General features: G+C 37.7%; 1 protein-coding gene and 1 non-coding gene across 4 annotated transcripts in view; both read right to left on the reverse strand.

The window, feature by feature from the left end:
• The window catches only part of LIFR (LIF receptor subunit alpha), a 74,495-nt gene that overhangs the window by 17,516 nt on the left and 37,111 nt on the right, over positions 1–19,868 (reverse strand). For all 3 annotated transcript variants that reach the window (XM_026506849.4, XM_026506848.4, XM_057312206.1), the window contains exons 6-13: positions 16,983–17,157; positions 14,887–15,141; positions 10,497–10,626; positions 9,887–10,056; positions 7,899–8,044; positions 6,543–6,705; positions 3,953–4,023; positions 1,107–1,320 (exon numbers count right to left, since the gene is read on the reverse strand). In XM_026506849.4, the coding sequence (XP_026362634.2) occupies positions 1,107–1,320; positions 3,953–4,023; positions 6,543–6,705; positions 7,899–8,044; positions 9,887–10,056; positions 10,497–10,626; positions 14,887–15,141; positions 16,983–17,157 (1,324 nt within the window). The remainder of the gene's footprint in view (positions 1–1,106; positions 1,321–3,952; positions 4,024–6,542; positions 6,706–7,898; positions 8,045–9,886; positions 10,057–10,496; positions 10,627–14,886; positions 15,142–16,982; positions 17,158–19,868) is intronic.
• On the reverse strand, positions 2,911–3,100 carry LOC113260990 (U2 spliceosomal RNA). The gene has a single exon (XR_003318211.1). It is a non-coding gene; the product is annotated as a U2 spliceosomal RNA (small nuclear RNA).

Consider the following 19,868-nt stretch of genomic DNA (forward strand, 5'->3'; position numbering starts at 1 on the left):
CTACCTTCTGAAGGCCACATGGAAAAGGCAGGAATACAGCTGAATGAAAAGACAACATAGCTATTGCCTATCATTATAAAGCAACAAAATGCAGAATATGAATCAGAAGGCTATCTTCTTAAGGGTGTTCTCTCTTCTCCTCTCCCTCCTTTTCTTTCTGCCGTCACACCTCTGCCTGACGACCGCTCCCCTCTGATGCATGCTGCTCTCGGGGCTGGGTTCCATGTGTCTGAAATGTGTGGTGCTTTCCCTCGTCCTTCCTCCTAATTCCCCTACAGTCGACTGCAACAAAGCCAAGAACCAGCTAAGCAACAAGCAGTAAGAAACGGCCTCAATCAAGGGTTGAAAAGATACTTGGAGGACCCTAACTGGACCAACCAACTTTTCTTCCTTTAGGAGTAGGTGGTCATAGACAGGTGCTCCCATATTGGGGCAGGACGGCAAAGGAGGTGGGGGGAGCAGGGAATGACCTGGAAGAGGAATGAACTGAGAAAAGAGGCAGAAGTGGCTACAGGTGAAATATTATGGATTACTGGTAATCCGTAACATTTAAAGAAAGGCACTACATTATCTTGAAAATTGCACCACCGTGACTTTTTAAAGCTTATACTGAAGATCTAATTTAGACTTCAAGAAGAATTTCTTATCAATAAAGGATTCCTATTAATAAAGAATATCTTATCAACAAAACTGCCATTAAAAATACGTATTTTTTTTTCCTGCCTGACAGTCTGTAAAAAAGCCCGCTGATAGAGCATCAGCTCCCGCGGTCGTGGGAGAGATGTATGGAAACGGTCCTTAAATGAAGGGCTGAAGCATTTCTTGCTCCGAGCACTGTTCGCGCCACAGCTCTGCAGCGTCATGCACTGAAGTAACCGGGCGCACACCCTTTTATCCACCAGCGCAGGGGTTCGGAGTCCTCACTGGTGACTAGCGACTGCTGTCGCGCGATGAATTCTGGACATTAATCGGTTTGTGCTTCTTTACGGACCAGCAGCAGCAGGGGATATGAGAAGAGAGTTCACCTTGCAAGAGTGCGCGAACACCTTTAAAATGTTTCGCTTTAACCTCCTGTTCTTATATCCCACGTTACCTTAAGGACTCACCGTTTGGGATCTCCATACTAGCTATCTTAGAAGGCGGCGACGAGCCGACGGAATTTTTTGCCACCACACTGATGATGTAGTCGTTTTTATCAAGTTGTAGTTCTGCCTTGTGTTGGGGATCAGGGATCTCAGAAAGGGACTGTGTCTCCTCATCGAGTGAACATGATACATTATAGGAAAGTATTTTCCCATTTGCTTCATTAATGGGTAAGGGCTATGAGAAACAGAAAAAGAAATTCTGTCAAGAAACCGGCAAAACCGGCCGGGGGATGAGGCGAGACCATCAAGTCTAAACCAGGCACCGCTCAATCATGACAAGGTAACATCAGAATCGAGGGAGTTGTTAACAATGTCCAACACAGACTTCAAGGCACTGAGGCCAGGAGAAATCAGGGAAGTCAGCTGAAGAAAGACTGTACTTACCGTAAGCAAAGAGCACACAGCAATTTAAAAATTAGGTAAATACAATCCAGCCTTCAGCCTCACATTTTTCAGAAGCAAAGCAAAAAGTAACAGGAACGACTGCTCTACCAAACAAAACATAAAAAATTACGGCACCGGGGTGCCTGGCTGGCTCAGCGGAACATGTGACTCTTGATCTCAGGGTCATGAGTGTGAGCCCCATACTGGTAGAGAACACTTAAATAAATAAAACTTAAAAAAAATATGGCATCATAGTTTTAAAAAAATATTTATTATTTTTTCAAAATAGTACATGCCCATTACCAGAAAATTTGGAAATGATACCAAAAAAAAAAAAAAAAAAACAACCAAAACTGTAAAATGCTCCCTTATTTCCATCTCTTAGATACTCTTACGTTTTGGTATTTTCTTCAAGTTGTTTTTCTAGGATGTAGTTTTTTTTTTTTTTTTTTTATTTAAACTGTTTTAATCACAATTTTATCTTTTTTTCACCTTTCTATTACATACTTGTCCATAATATATACACTTTAATGGCTTTAGATTTTATGTAGTACTTTTACTAGTTTACTTAAATATTCCTTAAATAAATGAAATTTAAGTTGTTTCCAACTTTTCACCATACTAAAATAATACTTCAGTGCACCTTTTCGTGCCACTTTTTTCTTTTTCATAGTTAGGATTAATTCTTTAATGTGGATTTCCAAAGCAGACTTACTGGATATAAGGAAACATTCAAACTTTATTTCAAGACTACTGTTCCAATTTATACGACAATGCACGGGACCCTCTGACCTGCACTGACCTTGATATTAATACTGTGCTGAAAACACTGCTCCGTAACAGTGACTCTCTGACGGCCTGTTCTATTATCCTCCTAAGGCTTCATTTGATGCTGCTGACCGCTCACTCCTTCACAGAACTCCCACCCTTGGCTTCCGCTTTACCATTTTCTTCTGGGCTTCCCGTCCTCTATCTCACCTTCCCACTCTTCTCTGCTGGATCCTCCTCCTTGCTGATCCTTTATACGCTGCTATCAACTAGGGGTCCGTCCTTGGCCTTTTTCCATCCTGCATGCTCTCCCTGAGTGATCCCGTGTTACCTGCTACTCAAAGCTATGTCTTTAGCTCTGACTTCTCCCCTGTATTCCGGAGCCTCACATCAAACCACCATCTATCTATTAGACTCTACTTGGATATCCCAGTGGCACATATTTTTAGAACACATTTTTAAAAAGTCAACCTCAAACAATTTAATTTTCCACCCAAATATGCTCCTCCTTGGCAAATGGCAGAACCATTAACCTCGTCTTTGAAGTTACAATCACTTCCGTTATTTTTCATCTTTGGTTAGGCATTCATCTAGTTTGAACAACATCCCAAACTTTCTCTGCATTGAAGTAATGGTACTGCAACACCAGGTCGATGTGTGGAGTGGGCAGAGTAAGCTCCTATTCCATCTCCTAATTCCAGAAATCCATGTGATATATTGTCTTTGGATAGAGGACAAATCACGTATTAAACCATTAAGAACAGATACTACACCTGATTTTAGCCAAAAGGCTGAGAAGTGACACACTGAAGTGGCTGTATAATTGTTACTACATCATCAAGAAACCTGACAGACAAATGTGAGTAGCCAGTGGATTTTCTAATCAAGATTAAGAGGGGTACACAGTCATATACAGACCATCACAAAGCAACACAACTTACAAAGAATTTGCACACAGACGTTACTCAAAGCTGGGCTGATGTCAAATTTTTGTAAAAATAATGTTTTACTTTCAATAACAAAATTCACTATTTAAAGGAATCCAATTATGACTGCTCTTATAAAATCTGATGTAAAAAACAGTTGTTTGTTTTTGTTTTTGATGTTTGCAAATCAGATAAAGAATATAGCAACAAGAATGTTTGCTCTAGTAAGAGAAAAACTAGTGAAAACATAATGCAATTTATATTATATCTAAAAATTGTACAAAGCCATGAAAACCTTTTTAAGTGGCATATAATAATGTGATTAAGGGAAACAAATTACACATGACGTATGTAAAAAGCTTCCTATTCACTGAAGAAAAAAATGTAACATCAACACAACTGAGATTCTAACTTGTAGCTTCTTGCTGTGTTTCTGACTCAAGTGAGAGAAATGGAATTCATGAAATCCTCAGGTCCTTTACAGGCCTCAAGAAATCAAACTAAAAAATGCTCAGCTCTGTCACAGAAGATCCTCACCAAACTGACTGCGGTGAATTGGGGGTGATGAGGAGTGTGGGGGTTGGGAGGAGCCAGGTTAGATTCTCCGCAGGACTGCAGAGAGCCAGTGTGGGAAACCGGGGCTCCTGGTTCATCCAAGTACCATACGAACAGTAAGCAGTTTAGCACATTATCGTTATTTGAATATTCAGGGAAAAATCAGATACTTACCTTCCAATAGATTATTAAATTTTTTCCATCAGAACTCCACTCTCTCCACGTGTCTGGTCCCTTTGAAGGAACTAGGAAAGAGATTTAAGAGTTAGCATTTGAAGATGTGTACTGTACATCAGTTGATAATATCAGTGACTGAGACTGTGGTGCTTGAGATTTTTTTCCTAGGCTTCTGGAATTCTCCATAGAAATGTGAAGCCCTTCAGTGGCTTCCCTTCAGAAATGAAACAATGAAAAAGCTGAGCTCTCAACGCCTGCAGAACAAGAGGCCCCTCAGAATGGATTAAAATTGCCCTTCAGGCCCTAAGGGACGCTCCACGCTGCTCCGCCTCACATCCTGCCTCCCCTTGCTCCAGTGGGCTCTGGCCGAGCACAGGCTTCCTGGTGCTCCTCAAACGTGTTGCAGACACCTGCCTCAGGCTTCCTGCACTTTCTGTGACCTCTCTCCCTGTGCACAGAAACTCTCCTCCTGGATTATCTCACGTCCTCCATATCTCAGCTCCATTGTTACTTTACTAGGGAGGTCTTTTCTAGCTACCTTATTTAGAATTGGAACTCCTCCTCCCCTGTCACCTTCTTTCCCTGGTCCCCTTTCTAGGCTTTATTTTCCTCTGTGGGATTACCCAACATACTATTTTTAAAAATTTCTTTCTAATCCTCTATCCTATAAACTCCATGGGCGGAGACTGTTTTATTCAGCGCTATCTCCCTGGTGACCCACAAGTGGGTGCTCAGAAAGGTTTTTTTTTTTTTTTTTTTTTTAAGATTTATTTATTTGAGAGAGAGTGAGCATGCACGCAAATGCGCTGGGGAAAAGGGAGAGAATTTTCAGGTAGACTCCCTGTTGAGCACGGAGCCCGACGTGGGGCTCAATCCCATGAGCCAAGACATCATGACCTGAGCTAAAACCAACAGTCAGCCGCTCAACCGACTGAGTCATGCAGGCGCCCCTCAGTAAGTATCTGGAAAGTGAATTAACGCTATCGTCTCAGTGAGATATAAATGACATATTTTCTCTTGGCAATAGCAGCTCATCAACTAAAGGCAAAAGCTCCTGCGGAAGCCAGTCTCCAAATGACCGATGATATTGGTCACATCTCCTGGTATGCCCGCCCGTGTGTGGTCCCCTCCCACACCATAACAGCATTGGCCTGTGTGACCAACAAGGTATGACAGATACGATGGTAGCTCCCTTCTGAGGTGAGGTCATAAAAGGCACTGTGGAGGCTGCCACGTTCTGCCTCTACTCACCAAGCCCAGGAGGAGCTAGCTGCCATGTTATGAGGACACTCTGCAGCACTATGGAGAGGCCTGCATGGTGAGGAACAGCCTCTGCGTGAGCCCCAGGCAAGCCTGCAGCCGCCATCCACATCCACACTGTGGCCTCATGAGAGACTGTAAGCCAGAGCCACTCAGCTAAGCTGCTTCCTAATTTCTGACCCACACTCATTGTGAGATAATAAATGTTTACTGTTTTAAGCCACTGAATTGTAGGGTAATTTGTCAGGTAGCAACAGATAACTAACACACTCCCTTTCTGGACTCGTGCACAGGATTCAGTTCTGATGATCCAAGTAGGTTTTTGACATGTATCACAAAGATGCTCTCATCTCTCGCAAAAATCTGGATTAACATCTATCATTTTTTGTTTTATTGTTCATTAAATTTTTGGTGGAAGTTTTTTAAAAAAGATTCATTTATTTGAGAAAGAGAGAGAGAGAGAGAGAATGTGCACATGAACTGGGGGAGGTGCAAAAGGAGAGGGAGAGAGAAAATCCTCAAGCAGACTCCCCGCTGAGTGTGGAGTCCAATGTGGGGCTCGATCCCAGGACCCCGAGATCATGACCTGAGCTGAAATCAAGAGTCAGATGCTTAACCAACTGAGCCACTCAGGCGCTCCTGAAAGAAGTTTTATATTCCTCATATTATCTAGTGCAAATAAAGCTTTTGTTATCTTTTGTTGAATGACTCCTGAAAATTATACCTATTTCTAAGTTTTTTGTTCTTGACTTTTAAAGCTGACATCTGATTATTCGAGGATAGAATCTCATTCCATCTTTGGAAATTATCATACTCAGAAAACCAGTTACCTACTTTTGTACCTATTTTGACCTCCATGTACTGCAGAAACTGAAGTTCAAGACCTCTGGCCCCATCCATTGCTCAGGCCTAGGTCACAAATAAAAATTCCAACAAATTCTCTTTATTGACAATTGTCTTCAGTAAAGTAATCTAAATAGGTTATTAAAATTCTAGGAAAGGAGGAAAAAGTGTCAGAGAAATCACCCAGAATCTCACCACAGTTTCGAGTTTGTTTCCTCTTCATCATTTTAGGACAGCTGCAAACAACCTGCAGACAGGCCTAGTCTTTCCACACAACACAGGCCAAGCAGCTGTTCGTATTACCACAAACCTTAAAGAGCCACCATTTAAGATGTCTGGATATTTTACTAGGAGATATTATTACATAATTTCACAATTCAAGCATTCTCCTTTTACTCACTTTAGTGACATTTTCTTTAAAAATAAGTTGTAAAATTTCAAGATCCACAGTAATAATCAGCTATGAATCATTTCATTAACTTACTGGCTTCTGTGGTTAAATATTTCTTTTCATTGCTCCATCTGCTCCATTTCCAGAAAGTTTCGGTAGAACAGCGAATCCGAAAAGTATATATAGTGTATGGATTTAACTTGTCCACAGCTACAAGATAACTTGAATTTTCTACTCCTTTGATTGTGACATTCCGCTATTAGAAAGCAAATCAATATGCGTATGTATATGTAATGTCACATAAGAATCCATCCATACACACACACACACACACACACTTTTTTTGATAAGAAAGCCACCCAAATTTATAACACACTGACTAAATGTCCACATGAGTATACCTTTGTAAAACTAAACACAGTTCATCCACCAAAATATTTTAATTTTTACATAAATATGAAATCTGTGAAATTATGCTCTGTAGTAACAATAAACAATATTTAGGTGTCATTTTAATTCAAATACTGGATCTAAGTAACAATGATCAATTAAATTATGCAGAGAGGATGACGGAGTCTTGTTCACTGGTCAATGGCTACTGGCAACACAACAAGCCTTAATACACTTTAGTAATCTAAGATGACCTTGAGGATTAAATACACTAGTCAACTATATTTGGAAGCTTCTTTGAGGCAGGCATCATCTTTTGTATCTTTTTAATAGGGCACTGAGAACCTCTAGTATGGCGCTAAACATGTAGAATATTCAACAAATTCTTATTTAAATTATATAAAATTAAAATGAAACAATTTAAACAAATCTGAGGATCCGCATGCCTCAGGAAATCCTCTGAGCTACCAATTACAAATTACAAAGGAGTTTTTCGGGTTATATTCTGGCATTTTGACTGATTTTCTAGCAATCGTCTCAGTAAGTCTCCAAATGAATATTTTCATTACAATATCTTTTATTTTGGACTTACCACAAATTACAAGATGGTGCAGAACAAAGTCAAGCTAAGTATCTGAAATGTATTAAAAAGTCATGTTCTGACTTATAACATCCACACTCTGACTTAGAACTTGCTCTTACTGCTGCACTTGGCACTTTTAAAAATCACATTTCTCTGGTGCTTATCAGTCCATTAACTGATGCTAAAGGTTATGGCAAAAACTATTCATTCATTTACAAATGTGCCATGTACTACAGTAGACCTGGAAACATTCTGAGTATAAAAGTCAAGCTCATGTTCTATAATACCCAGTATTATAACTGTTTTCAAGGGCTAAATATAATGCTGTCATTACATCGATATACAGAGTCTTAGTTCTTAGTAAATTTCTATAATAAATCATCTGAGAGCTTATGCATATCAATTCCCTTAATTCTTTCAAAAACTATTTTATCTAAAGTAACCTCAAAGGAAGTTTATAGAAAAATCTTACTCACCAATTCTTGGACTGAGTTAGTTTTGTTAATTTCAATTTGACATAAAAGTTTAATCTTTGCAAAGTTGCCTGGTAAATGCCAGGAAAGTGTAACAGCTGTTGAATTAATATCCTTCACTTTGACTGAAGTAGGAATATGAGGATAGACTGTAAATATAATTTGTAAAGATTATTTTAAAAAAGATACTACTATGACAAATGACAATTAAAAACAACAACAACAAAAAAACCAAGAAACAAGAGAGGTGTCATTAGTACCGATCAACAATACTCCACTCAGTACTCGTGGCATACACGAGCCTCACTTTTACTGCTGGTATCGTGCCAACAGTGTTCACGGACCAACCACTCTCAAGGTTCCTAGGCTGGCATCAGGAATACTAAAAGGTAGTAGGATCATAACCTCTATCTTTACAGAGCCCCTAATTTATTTGGAGTGACAAAGGAAAAAAAAAAGAGACACGATGAACAAGAGTATATATGCTAAGTTGGAAATGTGCAGTATTTCTAGTGGCTACAGGAATTGAGATACAAGTGTGGTAAGGAAAGTCTTAGAGTGAAGATGGGACTGAAGATGAGCTTTGAAGGAAGAATCTGACTAAAACTGGCAAAGCGGATGCAGAAGAGAGCTTCCGGTTGGGGTCCTGGCAAGAACACGGTACGACAGTGGAAGAAACTGTGCATGATGCGGTGATACCTCACAGGCCGACGTGAGTGGGAAGAAGGAATCGTGTGAAAGTAATGTTGAAAGGCGGAGGGCGGACAAGTACACACAAACGCTAACCACTCAAGTACAAACTGTAGCTGTTCTGACCTTAGGAAAAACCAGGAAATAACAAAAATGATGAGAAGGAATAATTAACAGAAGTGTACTTATATTTACAAACGGGACAACAAGACCATCTGATAAGCACTTGCTAGTCCCTATTGCAATACACTTGGTTTAAGCCTTTCTCCATGGACTGCGAGTGTCTATGAGAAGGCCTCTACGTAGGCCAGTGCTCTGCGCTCTGTAGAGCCCGCTAGGAGCCGATGCAGTGGAATGCCCACAGGAATGAATGCTAAGAAGACCGACCATATTTTATTCCTATTTTGAGCTATATAATAGGGCTGGTAAAAATTCCAGAATCATCAGCAATAAAAAGGAACAAACCGTTTACTGATATACACAGCAACCTGGATGGATCTCAAGGACATTACCCCTAGTAAAAAGTATCAATCTCCAAAGGTTAGGTACTATATGATACCCTTTATACAACACTTCAAAATCCAGAGACGACGAACTGAGTAGATGTTGCCTGGGGACAGGGATGCAGGAGCATGGGGGGCGGGGGGGAGTGGGAAGGTGTGGCGGGGGGTTGGCTAGGTGGGCAGCAAGAGGAAGTCTCTTTGTGGAGCCTGAACAGTTCTGTTTCTTGACTATGTTGGTGGTTCTGTGAATCTACACACGGATCCAACAGCACAGAAGCCCATCCACGCACACGCACTCTACATGCGCACAGAAACTTGTGGAAACTGAGCAAGGCTAGCAGTCCAGTTCACTGGTCTAGTTTACAGTATGGTATCACTGTCGCCTGCCTCATTTGGAAACTACTGTAGTTAATGAGACATCACAAATGCGGAAAGCCGGGTGAGATGTCACAGGGTTTATTATTTTTGCAACCACTTGTGAGTCTGTAATTATATTAATATAAAAAGATTTAAAAAAATAAGTTTTTAAAAATTGGGCAAAAATGTTTTTCAATAATCAAAAACTATTAGAGAAAAGCCATCTAAAATTTCTATGCAAATGACTAATACAAATTTTTATCTGAATTCAATAAAATGGTGAAACTTGAAATTATACATTTTAAGGATTTTAAAATAAAACTTATAAAATTAACTATAAAAAATTATAAAAAGGAAGCCTTAGAAGCACTTTTCACTAATTTCAAAACATTTTACCACTCTAAAATTATTTTCAAGACACTAGTTTATGCAGCAGCTTACCTTTTTCAGTTATGTTAACTAAAATAGTTGATTCCGATCGACCCAGAGGATTGCGAGCATTCAAAGTAAAATTATATATTTCTTGATTTGGACGCATTTGAAAGAATAACTGATAGCTTTCATTTGTTGGTGCTTCAACTCTTTTAAATCTAACATATTTCCCTGAAAAACTATGAATTAAGAGAGCAATAAGAAATATTAAAATCATTTCAAAATGGCAAGAGCGATAAATACTTCAGGAAAAAAATGAATGGGTAAATTTCTAATAATCTTTTTTAAAACTTTATATTTCTAATTCTAGATATACTATGTACTTGATGAAGAAAATGTACATGATTCAGAAAATAGATGAAAATAATCGACCAGAAGCCTACTACCTAGCAACAGTCTCTATTCATATTTGAGGGTTCTTCTAGGGTTTTTTAAAGAAGCATACGAATCTAGTCTATGTGCACGTCATTTGCAGTATTTATGGTATATCCAATTTTACACAGCATATTAGGTTTTATATTTTACTCATAACATAAATGAGATACCGCATTTCCCTATGTCATTTAATACCCTCCAATGTGCTCCTCGCTGTCTGACATCTTTCCTTGGTGACGTTTACCTTTCAAATAAAGTATAACTTGTATTGCGTGGGCCCACCAATGCGGTTGGTCTTCCTGGATTCCAAGTACAGACAATCTCTTTTAAATCATAGGTCTCACAATTCAGTTTTTGAGGAATATCAGGTGGATCTAATAGGAAAAAAAAATGTCGTTACTTATGGGTTACATATATTTTCCCTGAAAACATGTTTTATAATGTTAACTATATTTTATACAATTTCCTTTAGAAATAACTTGTTTACATTTTACCTTTTGAACAATGCAGGAATTGCCACGCTTTCTGTAGCATGTGTTTCTTATTATGAGTTTTTCTTATTTTTCTTATGAGTTCATATTATGTTAGAAATGATGGATTAAAATATACTGCAGAATGACTACTAGCTTATTTGGAAATTTCCCGAAAACAACCTGAAGACATTTTTCCCCCTTAAATCCTACCAAATCTCTCAAAGCAAGCTGTATACAACAAATCAGAAAAATCTATAGGCTAAAAGTATTATTATGTGTCGTGTAAATACTGTGATTTGAAAAGAAGTACCAACTCAGATTAAAGGTCAGCACCAGCCATGCTGCAAGTCTGAGTTCTTAAATAAGTTACGATGACTATTATTTACAAAGTATCTCTTGGTAAAATTCTGCATCTTCCTATGTTCAAAGTGACTATTGCTCTTCTCTTTCTGTTCTTTATTGGAACATTCCCTCTGGTTTTGCAGGAGCAAAACTAGAAAAAAGAAAAATGTTTGTTTTTTTGTGTGTGTACATGTGTCTTAGACCTTTAAAGTAATCATGGAAAATTCTGCAGTTGGACACTAATTATAGAAATTGATATTTCTGTATTCATGTTTAATCAAGCACACATAGAAACTGGTATTCTCTGTCATATTTATCTTATCTACCAAATTATCTTTCACTAAGTTTTTAAAAAAACAATTATCTACTTGTTGCAAATTCTATAAAATAATTTTATTTTTTAAAAACTAAATCTAATCTTTAAAACAGTTCTTAGACTGTTTTAGAGACTTAAAAGGAGATAGAAAATTTCACATAGCTTCCCGAGGTAGAATAACGTCCGTCAATGATATTTTAGGTAATATTAAGAGGAGTCATGAGATTTTAAAGTCTAACAACTGCATAATCAGATAACACTGATATATTTGTTTTGAAAACTGTTTTTAATCTAAGGCTAAACTTTCAGTCATTTTATTAAAATGACATACCAAAATTTGGGGTATACTTAAAATGCTGATTGTTTTAGTATTTGGCAGATATGTTAAACTGAAATAGTTAAAATCCAAATAACTGGACTCTGAGAAACAAACTGAGGGCTTCAGAGGGAAGGGGGGTGGGGGAATGGGATAGGCTGGTGATGGGTAGTAAGGAGGGCACCTATTGCATGGTGCACTGGGTGTATATGGAACTAATGAATCATCGAGCTTTACATAAAAAACCAGGGATGTACTGTATGGTGACTAACATAATATAATAAAAAATATTATTTAAAAAAATCCAAATAACAGAAGCGAAATAGAAAGACATGGAAGCAAAGATGGAGAAAAAATATGAGAAGTCAATATTTGAAAGGTAATGTACTGACTGTTCTCAAAGAAATTAACTTACAAAGGAATTAGCTGAAGCTGGATAAAAACTAGGTATAAATCAATTGTATTACCAGCAAATAGAAAATGCAATTTAAAAAACAAAGCCATTTTTATGAAAATATTTTCAAATGAGAAGTATGAAACTTGACATGTGACAAATATTTACATGCTCTATGTCACAGTGTAGTATTTTAAAATTCTTAAGTATGACAAAAGATTAATACTTAGGTCAATTTTTATAATGCTGAGATGGCATTATCTATGAAAATAACTGAATGATTACTGAACGTACAGTGTTTATAAAAGATTTTGCTTATAACTAAATTAGCTCCCGCATAAACACTGACAAGTATTGGTAAATAACTGTTCTGTCTGCTGGATAATAAATGTATTTGCAATTACAATAATAAAATGAAGAGGAAAAAAAGCCACTTTTATTAGCACCAAACATCAAACTCTTAGGAATAAATTTACTAAAAGATATATAAGACCTTCTCTATCACTAAAATAAATCAAAGAAGACCTAACTAAATGAAGAGATATACATGTGCCTCGTTTGGATAACTCAGCATAGTGAGAATGAAAATTGTCCTAAAGTGGTCTCCTAAATTAATAAATCTAATGTAACTCAAATTAAAATCCTGGCAAGTTTTGATTGTGTCTTTTCAATATATGGTGGGTTAACAGGATATCCATAAGGGAAAGAAAATAATGAATCTTAATCCCTAACTCACACCACAAACTGCCCTTGCTGTTTTAAGTTCCTAAAGAAATTCCTCTGAAGGGAAATTCTATTACTGCTTCTGAGTTGACAAATATTGAGTATTTCAACCCCCAAATGCTATAAATGAATGTTAAATTATGAATTAAATAGGCTTGTTCTACTATTATGATAGAAGAGTAGAACCCCACTGGAAATAATAAAAACCTGATGAACAGTCTCATCTTCTGAGTTTTAATTTTTGTCTTTCGTACTTTTAAGTGGATCTCTCACTTTCTGATATCATCATAAAGTAGCCTCACTCCATGTACCACTGGTTCTTAACTTATACTCCATGATCATTTGTGAAGAATGTTGCAAGTCCTTCCCTAAAATTCCATTAGGAAAGAAATTTTCTAAAGTTTAAATTTGAACATAATCTCACTCTCACTTGAATTCCAAAATGCATTGCTGGGAAGACAAAAAGAGATTAAGGTTACAGCCATCAAACTGAGAAGTTCATCTAATTCTGGTTATTCCCTTGGGAATATATCAGCAATGCAACATAATTCATCCTAAGTTTCACTGGAAGGAAAAGAGAAGTGGAGAGCTGCTGGTCTAGAGCACAGCTGAGAATCAAAAAAAAAAAAAAAAAAAAGGATAAGAAAAATCACCACACGATCAAAAGAAAATCACAAACCCACTCACTACATTCCACACACTTTGACCGTTCGGCCACATGACAGTTACCACGGGAGAGGGGACAGAAGCACTCGAAACACAGAATTCTCTGTGGACATTCGACACAAGCTACAGAAATAGGGCAGCCCGTCACACAACTTTTGGAAATGTGGAATTGTAGGACTGCAGGAATGACCGTGTTAAGGAAGAAGTCCCTGCACAGGAAGCATGTGTTACACACAGAACACAGTGAGAGAGGGCCCCTCCCGCGCCTGTCCTCCAGCTACCCTCTTCCTCTCAAATATATTACTTTAAAAGTTAGAGAAGCATATATGACACTATTGAAAGATTTTGTGTAAAATCATCAGTTTCTTTAATTGGGGGATGTTTTAAAAGGTATGTTTTAAATTTTAATTTTAATTTTAAAAGGTGTGTTTTAGGTGGGAAATTGACTTTGAGCAGACCCTTGAATAACACAGGGGTTAGGAGCACTACCTCGTATGCAGTCAAAAATCGACATACAGGGACACCTGGTTAACTTAGTCAGAAGAGCATGCAACACTGATCTCAGGGTCATGAGTTTGAGTCCCACTTTGGGTGTAGTGATTACTAAAACAAATAAACTTAAAAAAAAAAAAAAAAACCCTCTACATATAGCTTTTGACTCCCCCCAAACTTAACTATTAGTAGTTTATTGTTGACTGGAAGACTTACCTATAACATAGACAATTGATTAACACATATTTTGTATGTAATATGTATTATATTCTTACAATAAAGCTACAGAAAATGTTAAGATCATAAGAGAAAATGCAATTACAGTATTGTACTCTAGTTACTGAAAAAAATCCATGTAGTGGCTTAGTCAGTTAAGCGTCTGACTCTTCGTTTCGGCTGAGGTCATGATCTCATTGGTGGTAAGATCAAGCTCCATGTCAGGCTCCACGCTCAGCAGGAAGTCTGCTTGAAGATTCGCTCCCTCTGCTCCTCCCGCCCCACCTCTTGCGCACACATTCTCTCTAAAATAAATAAATCTTTAAAAAAAAAATCCGTGCAGGCCCATGGAATTCAAACTTCTTTTGTTCAAGGGTCAACAGTATATGAAACAATTCCTAAACAATGTAGGATTAAAAATATATACAAACTACCCTTGACTCAACAAACTGTTAACTAAGAATTTAAAACTATGCAGCTGGATGTTTCAAATCTTTTTACAAAAACTACAAGTTATATAAACACAAATATATAGAAAATGAGCTTAGGACTCATCTTAAAACAAACAAAAATTCTGGTGTCTTCATAAAAAAAAAAAAAAAAAAAAAAAAAGAACTGTTCCCTGTCCCTGGAAACAGCATAAAGTAAAGAGGATCAAAACAGATCAATAGGAACTCTTTAATATTATATACTTACATCCTGCAAAAATAACTGTCCCAAATATGTTATCTTCTGTTGTGAAAACCACATTTGTTCCACTACTTGCAGAAACAGAAATATTATGGATCTTGATTGCCACATTTTCCCCATCAAGATGGATAAGGGGACAATTTGTTTGGCCAATCTGTGCTGATAACACTTTTTCTTGAGTCACACAACAAAATGTTATATCTGAACCTACTAGTATTACTTTGTCTTGAGGAAAAACCTTAGTCTGAGAATCAGGTGACCCTAGAGAGAACAAAAGGAATTACAAATACTTTAGAAGTCTTTTACCATAAGATAGCCCAGTGTATATAAAACATACTATAAAGAGTTTTGTAATAATGGTGGCCCAAAAGAGCTTTCAAAGGAGCAAGACATATACAAGAAATAAATAAAAACCACGTATGTTTTATCTACTTATGGCCAATAATGGGGGAACAGAGGGGATTGCAGGCCAATGCCCAAGGTCACAGGTTAATGTCTAAGAAGTCTGCAGGTTCAAACTAAATGGGTTTATATCCACATGTGAAAATTTCACAACAAGAATAAGTCACTCATTAAATAATTCCATTCCTTTGAAATGATTTCTACGTATTTAGGGCAGCCTTCCTACTTTCCATCAGCCTGAATATATGTTTAAGTATTCCACATCCTAAACAGCACTTTTTCTTTAACCCCAACTCTCTGCAGGTTAAAGCCACACCTTTGCTTTTATTTTCCTAAATGTCCGATCTTTTTAATTATCTCTAGTTTCCTTTCTATCTACTTATTACTCTTTAATCTACCACATACTGGCTTCTACCCCGACCATTCTACTAAAGTGGCTCACTGATATATTTGCTCAGTCCAGTGACCACTGCTCAATAACCCTTGCCTTTGACATCCGCAGCACCGCGTATGCTGCCTCAGCTCTAGCTTCTCAAAACTCCCTCTCCTGGGTTCTGCACCACTCTACTCTCCTGGGCTACTCTTAACTCTCTGGCTACTGTCCTCCACTTGGCTGGCTCCTTTTCTTCCATCCTACCCTTAGACATACAAGCCTGTAAGACATGTGTCTCTGGTCCCCATTTCTCTTTCTCTGAGTATGTTAACCTCTAGACGTAAACAACTGCACATCACATACATGTTGATGACTCTCCAATGTGTCTCTCCAGCTCCTAGTAATCACTCGGATGCCAGACTTGTATCTCTGACTGCCTGAGACAGTGCTACCCATACGCTTCATTAAGTACCTCAAGGTCAACATATTAAAAATGAATTTATCTTTCCCACCTAAGTCATTCATATATTTTCTGTCTCAGTGGAGGGCATCACCAGCTACTCAGCTGCCCAAACTAATAGTCACCTTTGGCTTTATTTCTCACTTACCAAATGAATAGTCACTAATTTTTATTCTGTCTCTTCAGTGTTTTCACACCTTTTCCCCCTTTTCATTTCCAGACCTAAGTGCCCTACTTTAGCCTTCACTGTCTTTGCTAAACTGCAACAAGATCCTCATTACTTATCTATGTGCTTCCACTCTTCCTTCCTCTGATCCATTTTTCCACGTGGTCATTACAGTGGATAATCTACAATGATAACCAGCCTTTGGAAGGACTTCATTTGACCACCAACAATTTTCCAGGCCTCTCTCACACTGGCAACATTCTACCTGCATACAAGTTTCATTCAATAGACAGGTGATTTGGGGTATACTTACAGATCCCCATGTTCTCTGAAATAACTCTGCAACTCATAGAGATCTGCTCTGTGGGCAAGAAACTAGGAGCCTTTTTTTTTTTTTTACTATAGACTTGATCTCAATAATATCTATGTAAAATTTTTAAAAATGTTCTTCATCACCTACCACAGTGATTTTCAAACCTGGATGATTATCTAATCACTTCAGAAGATCTTTAAAAATACAGATTCCTGAATCCTATCTCAGAGTTTTTGAATCAAAATGTTCTGGGACAGAGACTTGTAAGATCCCCAGGTGACCTTCATGAAGCCAAATGGCATCTGGAGAACTGAAAGCTTAAACTAGACCTTACCCTTAAGACTAATCTAATTCATTTGAGACAAAATCTTTTTAAATGCAGGCTTACAAGAAACGTTCTTCAGTGGGCTCCAGTCACTCCACTCTTTGCGACCAGAGAAATGAGGATCATCAACATAGCATCTAATTCCCACAGAATGAGTGGCGCACTCCAAGGGCATGTCTGAGGTCCAACTCCAGTGATGAACTGCGTCTTTCCCATTCATAGTTGTGTTGTGGGTCAGCTAAAAAACAAACACAAACACAAAATAAGATTGCTGAGTAGTGATATGTTCTGCTTCCCTTCTGATTTAAAAAACACAACAGACTGTATACAGTCACCACTAAGTTAAAGGTCTGCCTTTTTGTACAACCATCTCCGTTTTCTATAAGGCATAAGAGGAGAGTTACAGGAACAATAATCGTGATTCATTTATGTTTACTTCTTTTTTTTTTTTAAATTCCAGTGCAGTTAACATACAGTGTAATACAGTCATTCAACAATTCCACACATTACCCGGTGCTCATCACAACCAGTGCACCTGTTTACTTCTTCATCGTTAGGCTCCACTGCATGATTATACATGACATCAATATCCCAAAACATCCAATACAGTTCACAGAGAAATGTACCATTGCCAAAAATGGTCTCCATTTTTCATCGAGAAAAAACTGGTACTTCCAAGAGTTAGAGGCAGTGAGGAGGAGCATCCCAACAAAGTAACTGTTTCAGATTAGACTTTTTTATGTTACATGTTTAAAATTTTATTTTTAAATATGCAGCTTATAGTAAGATAAAATATTAATCTCAACTGTAAAAAATGGGAAGGATTTTGATCAAATATCGAGGACCTACTAAAATAAACCTTGGGGCCTCCAGTTAAAGACAACAGATTAAATAACTATATTCCCCCCTCTTACCTTCTGAAATGTCTCTAAAGCAAAAGTACACAGATGATTTTTTTTTTAAAGGCACAGATGCACAAAGGCAAAAAACAGAAGAAACAAGACCAATGAAATTCTAAATACTGGAGAGCTGACGGACAACAGTAATGGACTCAGAAGATCTGAGAAAGCTGAATCTTAAGCCTCCGATGGAAAAGGCAGAAACAACCTGATTTCTATCATGGAAATGCCAAAGGGCTCCAGAAGGGGCTGTACCAGGCTCCCCTGGAAATCCACGGTGAAGGTGAGGTGCAGAAGACTGCTTCAAAGTTGTCTGAAGAGATGTTAGGTACCCATATATCCCGCCCACATTCTGTGCTACCAAAAGACTACCCTTCTTCATTTTGGCAGAATGGAGATTTATGATCTGGAAAAGTAAGACAGAACACCTCTGGAATGAAGAACCTCAGAAAGAGCAGAAAATGGGGAATACTGTACCAAATACAAGGGATTGCTAACCTATGCACTATGAAGGCTGGGGTGCTCCTGCCTTTTCCTCCTACTCAGCCCCCAGGATAACTGATGGCAGAGTCGCTACTTACCAGGTAGGGATCTAAATCAACTTTTCTGGGGCATATGAACAGGTCAAGATCAAAATTTAAAAAAACAATATTAAGATTTTGCCAACTAGATAGCCCAACCTAATCACTTATAATGAAGTCCCAGGCAAAAGTCCCTGGACGGCAAACAAAAGTTCCAATCAGATTTTTAAAAAAATTTTAAGAGCCACTCACATATGAGCAGCAACCAGGATGACCAGAAACTGGAGAAAAAGTTCTAATATGAGAGTCAAAGATCAAAATAAGAAAAACAACTTGAAGAGACAGACTACATAGAAAGAACAAAAAATTAAATAACTGATATCCTCAGAATGAGATATTGCATCCATAAAACAAACAAAAAGAACAGACAAAAGGGATCTCTTGTACATTAAAAAAAACCTATTAATAGAAATTCAATAGCAGGAATTCAAGATAAAGTTTAAGAAAAACTGTTCAGAAAACAGAGCAAAATAAAATCACAGATGGAAAGGAGAAACAATTAAGAACAGTAGAGAAGCAGTCTAGAAGGTCCAATTTCTGAAGAACAGTATTTCTAAGGAAAAAAAATAGGAGAAAACAGATATGAAGAAATTAAAGCCATAAGACATAAGAAAATTTCCCAAGCTGATGGACATGTGTTTTCAGACTGAAAGGGGCCCAATGACTGTCTAGTACAACAAAGGAAGAGAGATCCACAAGAAGAAACAAATGGAACAATGTCTTCCAAATCTTGAGAAAATCCCCCAACCTACAATTCTATACCCAGCTAAAGTAGCAATCATGAATGAGTGCAAAACAGACATTTGTAGAAATGTCATGTCTTAATGTACACTCCCATCAGAAGTGTATGAAAGTTCCAATTGTTCAGTATCTTCTCAATATTGGAATTGACAGTCTTTTAAATTTTGTTAGCAACCAATTTAAATTAAAAAAACAAAGTATATCTGCAAGCTACCATTATAGATAGCAGAGAGTATTTATAATAAATAGCAAACACCTACTAGAATATACGCTCCCAACAAAATGAGGAAATAAGAGGAAGAATTCAGGAAAAAGAGGATCCATCACGAGAAAAAGGTAAAAGAAGTCCCCTGGATGATGATAGAGACCTCTTGGACCACAGCTTCCTAAGAAATGTGCCAAAAAAACACACAGGTTTGTCCTAAAAGGGTTACGGGTATACCCAGGTATTAATCTTTTCAAACCTAGGGTTGGCTGGTAGGAATGGAGACTGCTGGAGTTCCTGAGAAACCTATGGCCACAAAGAGTTCTCAGGTGTTTACTATACTCCTGCTATAAGAACATTGCACCTATGTGAACCCTATGTAAGCAGGGTTGAGAAGTAAGTCAAAAGGCCTCAGAGAGAGCTATTCACAAACATACAGCTGATAAAGAACTAGTGTGTTTGAACATTTCAACAGGAGATTCATACAACTTGGAGATAATTTAGGATTGAATTAATGGGGCAC

This window comes from Ursus arctos, unplaced genomic scaffold, assembly GCF_023065955.2.
Source record: "Ursus arctos isolate Adak ecotype North America unplaced genomic scaffold, UrsArc2.0 scaffold_15, whole genome shotgun sequence".
NCBI classification, from domain to species: domain Eukaryota; kingdom Metazoa; phylum Chordata; class Mammalia; order Carnivora; family Ursidae; genus Ursus; species Ursus arctos.